The 14,188-nt window shown below is 46.4% G+C and overlaps 1 protein-coding gene across 2 annotated transcripts in view; it reads right to left on the bottom strand.

The window, feature by feature from the left end:
• SMIM24 (small integral membrane protein 24) overlaps positions 1-13,727 on the bottom strand; it is a 42,954-nt gene extending 29,227 nt beyond the window's left edge. The window contains exon 1 of one of the 2 annotated variants that reach the window (XM_082268031.1): positions 13,494-13,727. In XM_082268031.1, the coding sequence (XP_082124157.1) occupies positions 13,494-13,557 (64 nt within the window). In that variant the 5' untranslated portion in view covers positions 13,558-13,727. The remainder of the gene's footprint in view (positions 1-13,493) is intronic. The other variant, XM_082268030.1, reaches the window with a different exon arrangement.
• Between the last annotated feature and the right edge of the window lie 461 nt (positions 13,728-14,188).

The following is a 14,188-nucleotide window of genomic DNA, read 5'->3' as shown; positions in this document are numbered from 1 at the left end:
CACTGAAAGAGAAGGACAGTCAGCTGTTGTAAACACTGCTGACCATTCTTCTCTCTGAAATGATCACAGAGCGCCTGTGATCCTTCTATATAGGAACACAGGTTTCTATGATCATTTCACAAGCCCATCCTCCATAAGTTAGTAAACACTCCCCTAGGCTCACACTTAACCCTTTGATAACCCACTAGGTTAACCCCTTCCCTGCCAATGTCCTTATTACAGTAACAGTGCATATTTTTAGCACTGATTACTGTAGTAATGTCACTGGTCCCCCCCCCCAAAAGTGTCAAAAACGTCAGTAAGGGGTCCGATCTGTCTGCCGCAATGTCGCAGTCCCGCTAAAAATCGCAAATCGCCACCATTACTAGTAAAAAATAAATAAAAATGACGTAATTTGTAGACACGATAACTTTTGAGCAAACCAATCATAATACGCTTATTGCGATTTTTTTGCACCAAAAATATGTAGCAGAATACAAATTGGCCTAAAAGGATGAAAAATTTAGATTTTTTAATTTTTTCTTTCTTTTTGGGAATGTTATATAGCAGAATGTGAAAAATATTGTTTTTTTTTGTTTTGTTTTTTTTGTTTTTCAGAAATGTCGCTCTTCTTTTTTTTTGTTTATAGTGCAAAAATACAACGAAAAGAAAGCTCTATTGGTGGGGAAAAAAGGACATCAATTTTATTTCGGTACAGCGTCGCACGACCGAGCAATTTTCCATTAAAAATGGTCCAGAAGTGGTTAAAGGTGCAAGGACATACCAAAAGCCCAGCAAAGCGCAATGGCACCTGAAAGTGTCTAATGTGTCCCTACACCAACTCCAGCAAGCTAAACATCGTTTTGAATTATTTGACAGGTGCGCTTGACCTTCTGACCTGCATTTTATCTGCTTTAATAGGTTTTACATTCCTGTAGAGTTGTATAGGAATACAAAACCTGTCTGACGTGAACAAAAGTCCTTTGACACAAGCCATAGGGGCCTGAGGGGTTCTCCTATGCAGATAGACTGTCATTTTTGCCTTGGATAGGCAATACAGCTTGCTCAGTGAGCTACCTCCAGCCTGGTTACTGGACAATTAAAAAGCCTGAAATGTGATCACATCATAAAGTGTTACTAAACCCACACCAGTAAAATCAGTCTGTATATGCAGTAAATCATGCTTGTTATACTCACTGTGGAACCTAAGAGGGTAATCATCTGCATTGTGTAAAAATGCTGTTTGATCCAGTATGCACAGATCCTCCTCTTCTTCCACTGACTCCAGAACAGGTCTTGACAAGACAGAGCCTTTGGAGTCAGGCTGCACATGCTCAGTTTGGTGTGTATTGTAAGAGAGTTTTTTTTTTTTTTTTCTTGGGAGAGTGCATGTGATCAGCACAGGACCAATCAGCACTGTCCAGAGGGTCAGGGGTCCTGGATCCTGGTAGGACAGCTTAGTGCAGTATGAAAACTCCACCTACAAGCTTTCCCAGGAACTGATGTAAATCACAGGACTGCTATATGCTATATACTGCTGATGATAAAAGGTATTTAGCAGTTTATATTTACTAAAATAATTCAATCAAATGTTTCAACTGAGAAAATGCACCATTTTAAGAAAAAAATAAAGTAATTTTGAAATTGATGGCAACAGCTTGTCTCAAATAACTTGGTACAGGGCAGCAAATAGCTGGCAAAGTAAGTGGTACTAACAAGGAAGAGCTAGAAGAACATTTTTCAACTAATTAGGTTAATTGGCAACAGGTCAGTAACATGATATATAGGGCATCTTAGAGAGTCAGTGTCTCAGAAGTAAAGATGGGCAGAGGTTCACCAGTCTTTGAAACGATGCGTCAAGAAAACGTGAAAACGTAACAAGGACTTTATATGCATAATTATCATCACATACAGCCCCCCCCCCCACTTGTTCCTTAGTCCCATCACAGCCCCCTTCCTTGCACCTCAGTCCCCTTTTCAGCCCCCCCTTTACTTGCACCCCAGTCCACTTGACAGCCCCCCTTCCTTGAACCCCATTCTACCTTACAGCCCCCCTTCCTTGCACCCCAGTCCCGTTTACAGCCCCACTTACAGCCCCCTTCACAGCTTCTTCCCCTTACTTGCCCCCCAGTCCCCTTCACAGCCCCTTCTCCTTGTGTCCCAGTACACCTCACTGCCCCCCTTTACTTGCATCCCAGTTCCCTTCACAGCCCTTCCCCCTGGCTTGTATTCCAGTCCCCTTCACAGCCCCCCTTCCTAGCACCTCAGTCCCCTTTACAGCCCCCCTTTACTTGCTCTGCATTCCCCCTTATTTACAACTCAGTCCCCTTTACAGTACCCCTTCCTTGTATCCCAGTCCCCTTCACAGCCCACGTCCTAGCACCCCAGTCCCCTTTACAGACCCACCTTTACTTTTTATCTCAGACCCCCTTACTTTCACCCAAGTCCCCTTCACAACCCCTCTTTCTGGCATTCCAGTACTCTTTACAGTCCCCCCTTCCTTACACCCTAGTCCCCTTTACAGCCCCTTACTTTCATCTCAGTCCCCTTCACAGCCCCCCTCCCCTTTACTTGTATCCCAGTCCCCTTGACAGCCTCCCCCTCCTCCTTGTATCCAAGTCCCCTTCACAGCATCACCCACTTTTTTTTGGTATAATGCTCCCCTGAACAGCCCCCCTTCCACCTTTCCAATCCTCCTTCAACCTTTCTAATCCTACCCTACACAGCATGAGGAAGGCAGAAGACACGGCATGTCCAGAAGGAGGGTGACCCTGGCTCCTAGCAATAAATCACCGGCTTGTTAACCTCTGTCCGGACATGCCGTGCCTTCTACATGCTATGGATGAATGCTGCGGTGGCAACGGGAGAAGGAATCTGTCAGCCGGGAGAGGATATCCAGGCTGCTAAGTGGTGAAGCTGCAGTCCAGATAGGATTGCCTTGCTGTCCATTTTCGGACCGCAGTCCACCATTTAGTGGTGCCTTATCTGCAGTGCATAATATCATCAAAAGATTCTGGAGAAATCTCTGTGCACAAGACACAAGGCCAAAACGCAATATTGAATGCCAGTGAGTTTTGGGCCTTCAGACAACACTGCTATAAAAACAGGCATGATTCTGTGATGGACATCACTGCATGGGCTTAGGGCTACTTCCAAAAATCACTATCTGTAAACACAGCTGTGCCATCCAAAAATGCAAGCTAAAGCTCTATCAGGCAAAGGAGAAGCCATATCTGAACATGATACAGAAACGCCACCATCTTGTCTGGGCCAAAGCTCATTTTAAATGGTCTGTTGGGAAGTGGAAACTTGTTCTGTGGTCAGATAAATCAAAATTTGACATTCTTATTGGCGACCATAGGCGTTGGGTCCTCCAGACTAAAGAGGAGAGGGACCTTCTGGCTTGTTATCAGTGCATTAGTGTGTATGGAATAAGCAGCTTGCACATTTGGAAACAGGGTTGGCCCTACCATGGGTCCTGCTTGGCCCATTGGGGGCACTATGAGAGGGACGGAAAATTGCCGCCCAAGAAGATTTTTTTCCAGCAGTTTGGTGCGCATCGCCGGCACCAGATCAGATGTATGGCTTTCCTCCACCTGGCCCAGCAGGTGCGGCAGGTTTGTCCCTTCTAAAAGATCACAGCACTCCCTCTTCCATTCTCTACCTTATTTACACAAGATTGGAAGCATTGCAGGTCCAGGAAAAAGGGTGGGACTTTTCAAATTAAGAAGCGGGTGATTGGTTACTAGACAGCGGGGCGGTCCAAGAAATCAATTAATTGCCTTTCACATGAAAAGTCCAGCCCTTTTCCGGACCTGCCATTCTTCCTGTCTTGTGTAAATAAGGTAGGGGAGAGGGAGTGCTGCAATCTTATGCAAGGGGCAGTCTGCAATATTGATGGAGGATTGTGATATGGGGTCTGTGATGGGGGGGGGGGAATCTGTGATCAGGAGGGATCTGTGATGAGGGGGGGTCTGTGATGAGGGAAGTCTGTGATAGAGGGTGGATCTGTGATTGGGGCTCTGGGATGAGGGGAGCCTGTGATGGGGGGGGGGGGGGCATGTGGTTAAGAGGAGTCTGTGATGGTGGGGCGGGGGGGGGACCTGTGATGGAGAGAAGTCTGTAATTGGGGGGGGGGGGTTGAACTGTGATAAAGGGAGTCTGTGATGAGGCAGGATCTGTGATGAGGGGGGTCTGGGTTGGGGGGAATCTGTGATGGAGAGGGGTCTGTGATGGGATGGTCTGTGATGAGGGGAGTCTGTGATAATGAGGGGGATCTGTGATGAGGGGGGTTTGGGGTGGGGGAGATCTGTCATGGAGAGGGGTCTGTGATGAGAGGAGTCTGTGACAGGGGGTGGATCTGTGATGGGAGGGCTCTGTGATGAGGGGAGTCTGTGAAGGGGTTTTCTGTGATAGAGAGGGGTCTGTGATTGGGGGGGCGGGGGGGATCTGTGATGGGATGGTCTGTTACGGGGGGATCTGTGATGGAGAGGGGTCTGTGATGAGGGGAGTCTGTGATGAGGGGATCTGGGATGAAGAGGGGTCTGTGATAGAGGAGGGGGGATCTGTGATGGAATGGTATGTAGCACCCTCCTAGGTAGGTGCTAGTGAGAGAGTACAGTTTTTGGCTCTGTCTGCCTATCAGAGGAGCAGAAGGCAAATCTATATTGCTTTCTGTCTAGCAGAGAGCAAGATCTGTTAGTGAGGTCTGCTCAGTGTGCTCAGTGTGTGATTCATTGAGTCTAGAGAGTGTTTCACACTGGTCCAATAGGAAGGCATGTTGGACAGTGGGAGGAAACTGGGTTGTCTCTGAGAATTCTGGGGTACTGTAAAAGCCAGGGGGACTTGTGCTGCAGGGTCTTTGGCTGGTGAGCAGAGTCCTGGAGGGAGGGTGGTGGCTGCCTCCTCCTCTATAGCAGTGGCACGTGGCATCAGGAGGTCGTCCTGACTCCTGAGGGCCAGAGGAATGGAGCTGAACCCAGAGGTCCAGGAAAGCTGACTGAGGGAGAGACACTGGAGACCCTTGAAAAAAAGTATCGTGAGTACAGGGGATCGTGTCAAGGGGCCTGAGGGGGACACCCCGGAGTAGGATAGTCAGTGGACGGGTGTCAGTGGTCAAGAAAGAGGATACTAGAAGAGTGTCCTGAAGTCATCTGGAAAGAGACCAAATCCTAAATCCACCTGGGTTTTCACCAAGTGGCAAGATGGATCAACAGCCTGGCTGTATCAACAGATAGATGTTCTCCAAACTTTGTGCATAGATAATCTGGAGTATCCCGCTATTCCCTTCTCCCATCCCTAATTTATAAAATCAAAACAAAATAACTAGGGATAGACCAATATGTTTTTTTCAGGGCTGATACCGATATTTTGCTCACAAAGTATCGGTATCGGCCGATATGGGCCAATATTTGTGTAGCGGGGTCTTCCATTATACAAGTTCTAAAAGACTGCTGCTTGACATTTGAGAGGAACTCGGCTCCATCTAGTGGCCAAAAGGACACATTGCAGCGGCTATGGAATGTCTTTTGATGTTATTTTCCTTTCAGGAAGTTGAGCAGTCTTCATCGCCCATAGTGCTTTGAGAATACCAGGGTGCACTGCTGCACCGCACAGCCTTCTGGGGGAAGCTTTATAAAGGAAGGGAGGAGCCAGGCTCACTCTCTTGGAAAAGACACAGTGAGACAAGCAGGATGCCAGTGCTGTGGGCTGATGCTGTATGCTAGGCCGAAACTCCTGGGCCTTAAGTGACTAAGTTGCAGTGTTTCATCTCCAGTAGAGGATCCCTCCTGGAGGTCCCATCGATGTTCTACAGAGACCAGACTCATCCACCCCAAATACCTAGCGCGGCTGGTGACAGAGGCCGGAGACTGAGACAGCAGCGGAGGCTTCCTGGGAGACAGTCCTGTTGGTGAGAGGGCACCTGCCCAAAAACTGACTCTATCTATCAAAGAAGTAACTTTAGTCAGGATTAGCCTTAGAGTAGTAGAAGGCAATATACCAGGTGGCCCAGTACATCTCTCACAGAAGTTTTACCGGCAATCCTGCACAGACACCCCGCGGTGATTACTAACTGTTTGCTGCCATTCTCTCTATTGATCACCCATCCTCAATGTGGATTACAAATTGCGAGTGCACCAACGTTGCTAGCGAAGATATAGAGAAGAAACAGCGGACTCAGATAGGTCTGACATTCTGATACTGTGTCTAACTGAATGCTGAGCCTTATCTCCAAAAGTATAATAGTGATTAAGATGGCGGTCCTATAGGCTCTGAGACATTTCCTGAAACAATTAATGTGCCCTTGAGGAGTGATATCACAGTATTTATCTTATCTTTGATTAATTAATTAGTATATCCTTTTACAAAGTCATATTTTACTGTATCGAAACTGTTTATTTGATTCACAGTAAATAACTTTCCTGTTTAAAAGCAAGCTTGTGTGTGGTCACCTTGTATTACCCAGAAGGACTGCAGCTGGAGAGAGGTAACAGGTCATTATTATTTATTGAAGTGTTATATTCCAATCTGTGTAGCCATTTGGTATTCCAGTCCTATTCTGGGTCAGTTGTGCCTAGGGAGGGTTCGAGCCAATTCTGTGGGTTGTTAGGCAGGACGTAGACCCAATAATCTAATCAGCAGCTCCTGCGGGGGTGGTGCTACACGTGGGGGCTCGTCCGGGAAGATTTAACAGGACTCTTTTGGACATGTTGGGGACTTTAAGCTCAGAGAAGAAACAGCATTGGGGCAAACATGTAGCTGCCATTGTGCATGCCTACAACAGTACTGTCAGTGATGCTACTGGATATTCCCCTTATCGTCTAATGTTTGGACGAGAGGCTCGATTGCCAGTGGATTTGGCCTTTGGCATCTCGCCCGATCACACCTCTTCAGCATCGCACAAGGGATATGTGGACCGACTGCGGAAGAGTCTGAAATCGGCCTATGATAAAGCTCAGGCCACATCTGATCAACGTGGACTGAGGAATAAAAGGAATTTCGACTTAAAAGTTCGGATCCAAGACTTGCAACCAGGGGACAGGGTATTGTTGAGGAACTTGGGTGTCCCGGGAAAACACAAGTTGGCAGACCGCTGGAAGTCCCAACCTTATGTTATCTGCAAGCAACTACCAAACCTCCCTGTGTATCAAATTCGGCCTGAAGGAAGTGTGGGTCCATTGAAGACTTGGCATAGGAACCATTTACTGCCTCTCTCTGAAGCAGTTCGCATGCCTCCTGTCGTAGATTCGCCAGAGACCCCTTCGACCTCTCGCCTGTCCAGACCAGTCACCAGATCTCAGTCGACACTCCCAGATGTGAGGGAGGGAAATTCTCCATCTGAAGATCTGGAAGATGAAGAGGAGGTACCTGACTGGATGTGGTCGTCTCAGTTACCAGAACCCACACCTGCCTCCCTGTCTTCATCCGAATTGGCTGACAGAGGAACCCTTCGGGCGGAAGCCCCCGAATTCATACCTTTCCACATGCTTCCAGAAGAAGTAGTTGATGATGAAGATCCTGAGGAGGAGGTTGCACCTTCCTCTGAAGAAGAACTGACCGCTCTTGAAGCATCAGATTCCTGTGTGTTGGAACATGAGGAGGAGGACATTGAAGAATCCCCAGAAGTGGCTGGTCCTAGTACCTCTGAGATCGTGCACCCCAAAGAACAGAGGGAAAGAAGAGTCATTCACCCGCCCAAAAGACTGACCTATGACCAATTGGGTGAATGCTCAGAAGAGGCTATCTTTACTTCCAAACGAACTCTTGATCAGCCTAGTTCTTCCACCGCAGATTTGGTGGAGGACAACCCTAGCTCACCCCCAGGCACATCTGTACAAGCCACTCAAGTGTCAGGGGTCTGTGAACAGAATTACCTTCCCTCCCCTGACAATTGGTGGGAGGTTCCTATGTCGAACCTGTGTTGTAATATGCAGTTGTTAAGTTTGAACTCTGCTTATGAAAAGGAAGATGATTCCCTGTTATGCATATGTTAATGTTTTTTTTTGTGTACTGCCAACATATGCACTGGAGTACATGCTGTTGTCCTCTTTGGGGACCAAAGTTCTCAAGTGGGGGGAGTGTGTAGCGGGGTCTTCCATTATACAAGTTCTAAAAGACTGCTGCTTGACATTTGAGAGGAACTCGGCTCCATCTAGTGGCCAAAAGGACACATTGCAGCGGCTATGGAATGTCTTTTGATGTTATTTTCCTTTCAGGAAGTTGAGCAGTCTTCATCGCCCATAGTGCTTTGAGAATACCAGGGTGCACTGCTGCACCGCACAGCCTTCTGGGGGAAGCTTTATAAAGGAAGGGAGGAGCCAGGCTCACTCTCTTGGAAAAGACACAGTGAGACAAGCAGGATGCCAGTGCTGTGGGCTGATGCTGTATGCTAGGCCGAAACTCCTGGGCCTTAAGTGACTAAGTTGCAGTGTTTCATCTCCAGTAGAGGATCCCTCCTGGAGGTCCCATCGATGTTCTACAGAGACCAGACTCATCCACCCCAAATACCTAGCGCGGCTGGTGACAGAGGCCGGAGACTGAGACAGCAGCGGAGGCTTCCTGGGAGACAGTCCTGTTGGTGAGAGGGCACCTGCCCAAAAACTGACTCTATCTATCAAAGAAGTAACTTTAGTCAGGATTAGCCTTAGAGTAGTAGAAGGCAATATACCAGGTGGCCCAGTACATCTCTCACAGAAGTTTTACCGGCAATCCTGCACAGACACCCCGCGGTGATTACTAACTGTTTGCTGCCATTCTCTCTATTGATCACCCATCCTCAATGTGGATTACAAATTGCGAGTGCACCAACGTTGCTAGCGAAGATATAGAGAAGAAACAGCGGACTCAGATAGGTCTGACATTCTGATACTGTGTCTAACTGAATGCTGAGCCTTATCTCCAAAAGTATAATAGTGATTAAGATGGCGGTCCTATAGGCTCTGAGACATTTCCTGAAACAATTAATGTGCCCTTGAGGAGTGATATCACAGTATTTATCTTATCTTTGATTAATTAATTAGTATATCCTTTTACAAAGTCATATTTTACTGTATCGAAACTGTTTATTTGATTCACAGTAAATAACTTTCCTGTTTAAAAGCAAGCTTGTGTGTGGTCACCTTGTATTACCCAGAAGGACTGCAGCTGGAGAGAGGTAACAGGTCATTATTATTTATTGAAGTGTTATATTCCAATCTGTGTAGCCATTTGGTATTCCAGTCCTATTCTGGGTCAGTTGTGCCTAGGGAGGGTTCGAGCCAATTCTGTGGGTTGTTAGGCAGGACGTAGACCCAATAATCTAATCAGCAGCTCCTGCGGGGGTGGTGCTACACTTTGTACATTTAAAGTTTTGTAAAAAAAAAAAAAGACAATTTTTTGACACAAATCTGGTACTGAACATGTTAATTTTTGTTTAATGCTTAACCTCCCTGGCGGTCTGATTATGTCAGGATTTCTGTGCTAAAAGCGGTACATTGTTTTGCATAGAAATCTGTTGTTTTACATTTTAAAACTCACCTTCTCCTGTCCTCCCCCGCCGTCCTTCCGCTGTCCTACCGCTGTGTGCTTGGCAGATGCCGGCATCTGCCTTCCGGTTCCCTTCCCTGCGAGCGTTTTGCGACGCAGGGGGGTGGAACCGGCGGCAAATTCAAAAGTGTAAATACACTAAATGGCATGATACAAAGCTGTGATCCTAACTGATTACACTATATCATGCCATTTCACCACAGGAATTTACCTTGTGACTTTTCCAGTGCCCTGCCTGTGCTTTTCCAGTTCTTTGTGCCTGGAAAATAGAGAATGACCATGGCATCCAAAAAGCGTTCTTTTTGCGCAAAAGCACTTTTAGACAAACTGGAAAACAGCAAAAGCGAAAGAGAGTTACTTGAAGAACTGAGCGATAGCGAGTTGTGGGAAAATTTGTCATCAGGTACAGAAAGTGATGACAGCGATGATTCTGATGTCTACTTTAGAAATTTTTCATCAGAATCGTCGCTGTCCTCACTTTCTTTACCTGATGAATAATTTTCCCACTAATCGCTATCGTTCAGTTCTTTAAGTAACTCAGTTTCACTGTCACTGTTTTCCAGTTCGTGTGCTTTTGTGCAAAAAGAACGCTTTTTGGATGCCATAGTCGTCCAAAATTTTCCGGGTACAAAGCACTGGAAAAGCACAGGCAGGGCACTGGAAAAGTCACCAGGTGCAATCCTGTGCTGAAATGGCATGACACAGTGTAATGCGTTAGGATCACAGTTTTGTATCATGTTTGTCTATTTACACTTTTGAATTTGCCACCGTTTCCACCCTCCTGCGTCGCAACTCAATCGGCCGTGCACAGAGCGGGGAGAGACTGTGAGGAGGACGGGAAGGACAGCGGGGAGGACGTTGGGGGATTGCAGGGAAGGTGAGTAACATTGTGGGGTAATCCCAAGTGTGGTTCGGGGTTACCGCTTTTGGTACTGAAAGTTAACCCCAAGCCACAATCGGGAATACCACCAGGGAGGTTAATGGCTGGCTTGCTGGCACCCTGTGGTGGATGGCTGGCTGGCACCCTGAGGTGGGTGGCTGGGTGGCACCCTGTGGTGGGTGTGTGGCTGGCTGGCACCCTGTGGTGGGTGACTGTCTGGCACCCTGTGATAGGTGGGTGGCTGGCACAGGAGCTGTGGGTGGCTGGCTAGTACAGGGCCTGTGGGCAGCTGGCTGGTACAGTGCCTGTGGCTGGCTGGTACAGGGCCTGTGGGTGGCTGGCTGTCTGGCACCCTGTGGTGGGTGGCTGTCTGGCACCCTGTGGTGGGTGATTGGCTGGCTGGTACCCTGTGGTGGGTGGCTGCCACAGGGGCTGTGGGTGGCTGGCTGGTACAGGGCCTGTGAGTGGCTGGCTGGCTGGTACACTGCCTGTGGCTGGCTGGTACAGGGCCTGTGGTTGGCTGGCTGGTACAGGGCCTGTGGGTGGCTGGCTGGCTCGCTGGTACAGTGCCTGTTGCTGGCTGGTACAGGGCCTGTGGATGTGGGTGGCTGGCTAGCACCGGGCTGCTGTGGGTTGGTGTATGGCTGTAAAACACTCTCGCGAGACTAGTCCTGACTCAAGATAAGGCTGTCCAAGGTGAGGGAGGTGGCCTAAGAATGCAGAATGACGTCACAAAAATATCGGCAATATAGGCCAAGTCCGGGGCCGATACCAATATATCGGGGAAAGTGCATATCGGCCACCGATATATCACCTTGCTGATAATCGGTCTATCCCTAAAAACAACAACATACCCCTGGATTAATTATTGACTGAGCCAAGAAGTAAAGTGAGAGACTGTGAATGTCAATGTTGCTAACGGTAACCCAGGGGGACCTGAAAGTGTGAAAATTTAGCAGTCCTTAAGGGGGCAGTGCTACAGGTATTTTATTCTTGGACCCAGGCAGCAAAATGTTTTGGGCCAGCCCTGCCTGGAAAGGCACCATCAATGCTGAAAGATATAAATATATATGCAAGTTTTAGAGCAGCATATGCTCAGGCAAGACTAGGACAACGTTACTCTCCCAAAACTGTAGCAACTGGTCTCTTTAGTTCTCAGTGTTGTTAAAAGAAGAGGGGATGCAACCCTGTGGTAAACACGGCCCTGTCCCAACTTTGGAATAGGGGTTGTACTTTGCCAGTGTTTTGTTGCCCGGTCCAAACTTTTTTGAGATGTGTGGCTGCTATCAATTTCAATATGACCTTATTTTTTTCTTAAAATGGTACATGTTCTGAGTCTAAACATTTGATCTGTTTTCTATTGTGAATACAAAATGGGTTTATGAGATTTGCAAATGATTGCATTCTGTTTCTATGTAGATTCTACACAGCGTCCCAACTTTTCTGGAACTGGGGTTTTTACAAGTTGCAGCAATTCAAATATAGCCTGTCTCATTTCGGGGCTGGAAGATATCAAGTATCATCCACCCTAGCGTCACTGTGCCTGGCCCACCCATGGAGTTCAGCATTACATATAGGCTTTACCTAGGTCAGTCTGCATGCCAATACAGTCTGCTTAAGAATGTTGACGCCGCCAGACTTGCGTCCACCTATCAGGGCATTCTGATATTTGCATAACTCCTCCCAGGATCCAGGCAATAGCTGTGAAGTTTAGTAAAGCTACAGTATGTACAGGATTAAATTTGGTTTTGTTACTAATTGCGATTATGATCAGCATTCTCATGTAGCATTAACAGTGTAGATTCAGTAAGAATTAGGACTAGTTTACACTAGTGCGCTCATCTGAGTTTTAGCGCAGCTCTAAAATGCTGATCAATGCAAGGACACTTAAAAACAATAGTTTTTTATTGGTCCTGTTCACACTACAATGCTGCGTTGACCTGCATTGCATTGCGTTAACATCCAACATGTATGCATTTTAACGCAACGCAAGTCAACACGTGTAAAATGCAGGTCAACGCAGTGACCATACATGCACCCATACCAGCGGCCATCTTTAGGAGATTGCAGCGGGAGTAAAAGAGAAGTGTGTGCAGATCAGGTGCTTTCTGTCAGCATGTCAGGATTTATTGACATTGACGATTTTGTAATCCATGTTCGGGCACATAAAATCCTTTACGATACACATCAAAAGGATTACAAGGATAACCACCTTCACTCACCCCTTCTCTAACCCACAGGACCCTGCATAGGCTATATCAGGTCTCCCACAGTACACAGAACATGGAAATGAAATTATTTTTGTAAATATAAACTGCTATATACATTCTCATCAGCACTATATAGCATTCTTGTGACTTCTGTCAGTGTCTGGTTAAAGCTGGTAGGAGGAGTTTTCATTCTCCCCTGATTGTCCTATAAGGGCTGCAAGACCCCTGACCCTTTGTCTTGACAGTGTTGATTGGCCCTGTGCTGATCACATGCATGCACCCTTCCAAGGAAAAAAAAAAAAAAAAAAACCCTCTAGCAATACACACCAAACTGAGCATGTGAAGCTTGCCCCCAAGGCTCTGTACAGTCAGGAGATAGTTTTGGGACAGTGGAAAAAGGGGAGGATCAGAGAAGACAGGATCAACCTGCCATTTTACACAGTGTGCAGGATAAACCTCTTAGGTTCCACAGCGAGTATACCAAGCATGCTTTACTGCCTATACAGGCTGATTTTACTGTTGTGGGTTTAGTAACACTTTAAAGAGTGAGTACTAAAACATAATTTTCCTGTAGAAAACCTCTCTGCTAAATGTCTTTGCGCTGCCTCTCACACCTTGAAGTTTTTCCTATGTGCTCCCTATGCAGTCTCTATAATGTAAAATAATTGTACCACATATTGGGGCGAGTGAAACCCCCTTGTGAAGGTCATTCCAGGTGGATACAACAGACACCCAGTCTATGGGTGAATCCAATGTTATCTGACATATCAGTTTTGAGTATACTGAATCTAGGTATTTACCGAACAAATATCTGACTTATTATTAAATCCAGTCATAAGTATAATGTGCAACAGCAAAACAAACATTTTACTTAAAAATAGCCAATATGGTGGTCTTACCTTTTTGGGCCGTAGTACAAACTGCAAGCAATAACCCAAGGAAGAGGGTATTAAGGATGGTCATAGCGGAGGTCTGGATGAACGTTTACGAGGAATCTTCTCAGTCCAGTCTGAATGCGTTCAATGTGTTCTAGAACTGGTCATAGAACACACTCCCTATCTTGCTTCTTCTATAATGCTCCATTAATCTCTCAACTATCTGCACTTTTATGGCAGCACAGAGGGTAAAATCCACTCTCTTTCTGTAAGTAACAAATTAACTCCTTACTTTCCAGGCTCAAGCAGGAGAATAAAAAGTAAATGATTTGTATCACAACGTTTACCAACTTTTTAGATGAGTAAAAAAATGATTTTGATATGTAGCACTGCCCCCGTAAGGACTGCCAGATTTAACTTTACGGGCCCCCCTGAGTTACCAGCATACATTAATGACAGTTTCAAGTTCTTACTTTCTCCCTTCTTGGTTCACTCCAATAATCAGTCCATGGGGTATTTGGTTGTTGTTTTTGTTTTATTTTAAATAGGGATAGGAGAAGGGAATAGTGGGATACTCCAATATGAACTATAGACAATGCTTGAGGACTCCTATCTTACGATGTTGATTCACCCTGCCACTATGGATGAACTCCGATTGAGTCTCTTTCCTTAGGATGACTTGGGTGAACTGACAATTCTCACTAGCATCCTCTTTCTTC

This window comes from Pelophylax lessonae, assembly GCF_965119305.1.
Source record: "Pelophylax lessonae genome assembly, chromosome: 1".
Classification (NCBI taxonomy): domain Eukaryota; kingdom Metazoa; phylum Chordata; class Amphibia; order Anura; family Ranidae; genus Pelophylax; species Pelophylax lessonae.
This window is presented reverse-complemented; position numbering and strand designations above follow the sequence as displayed.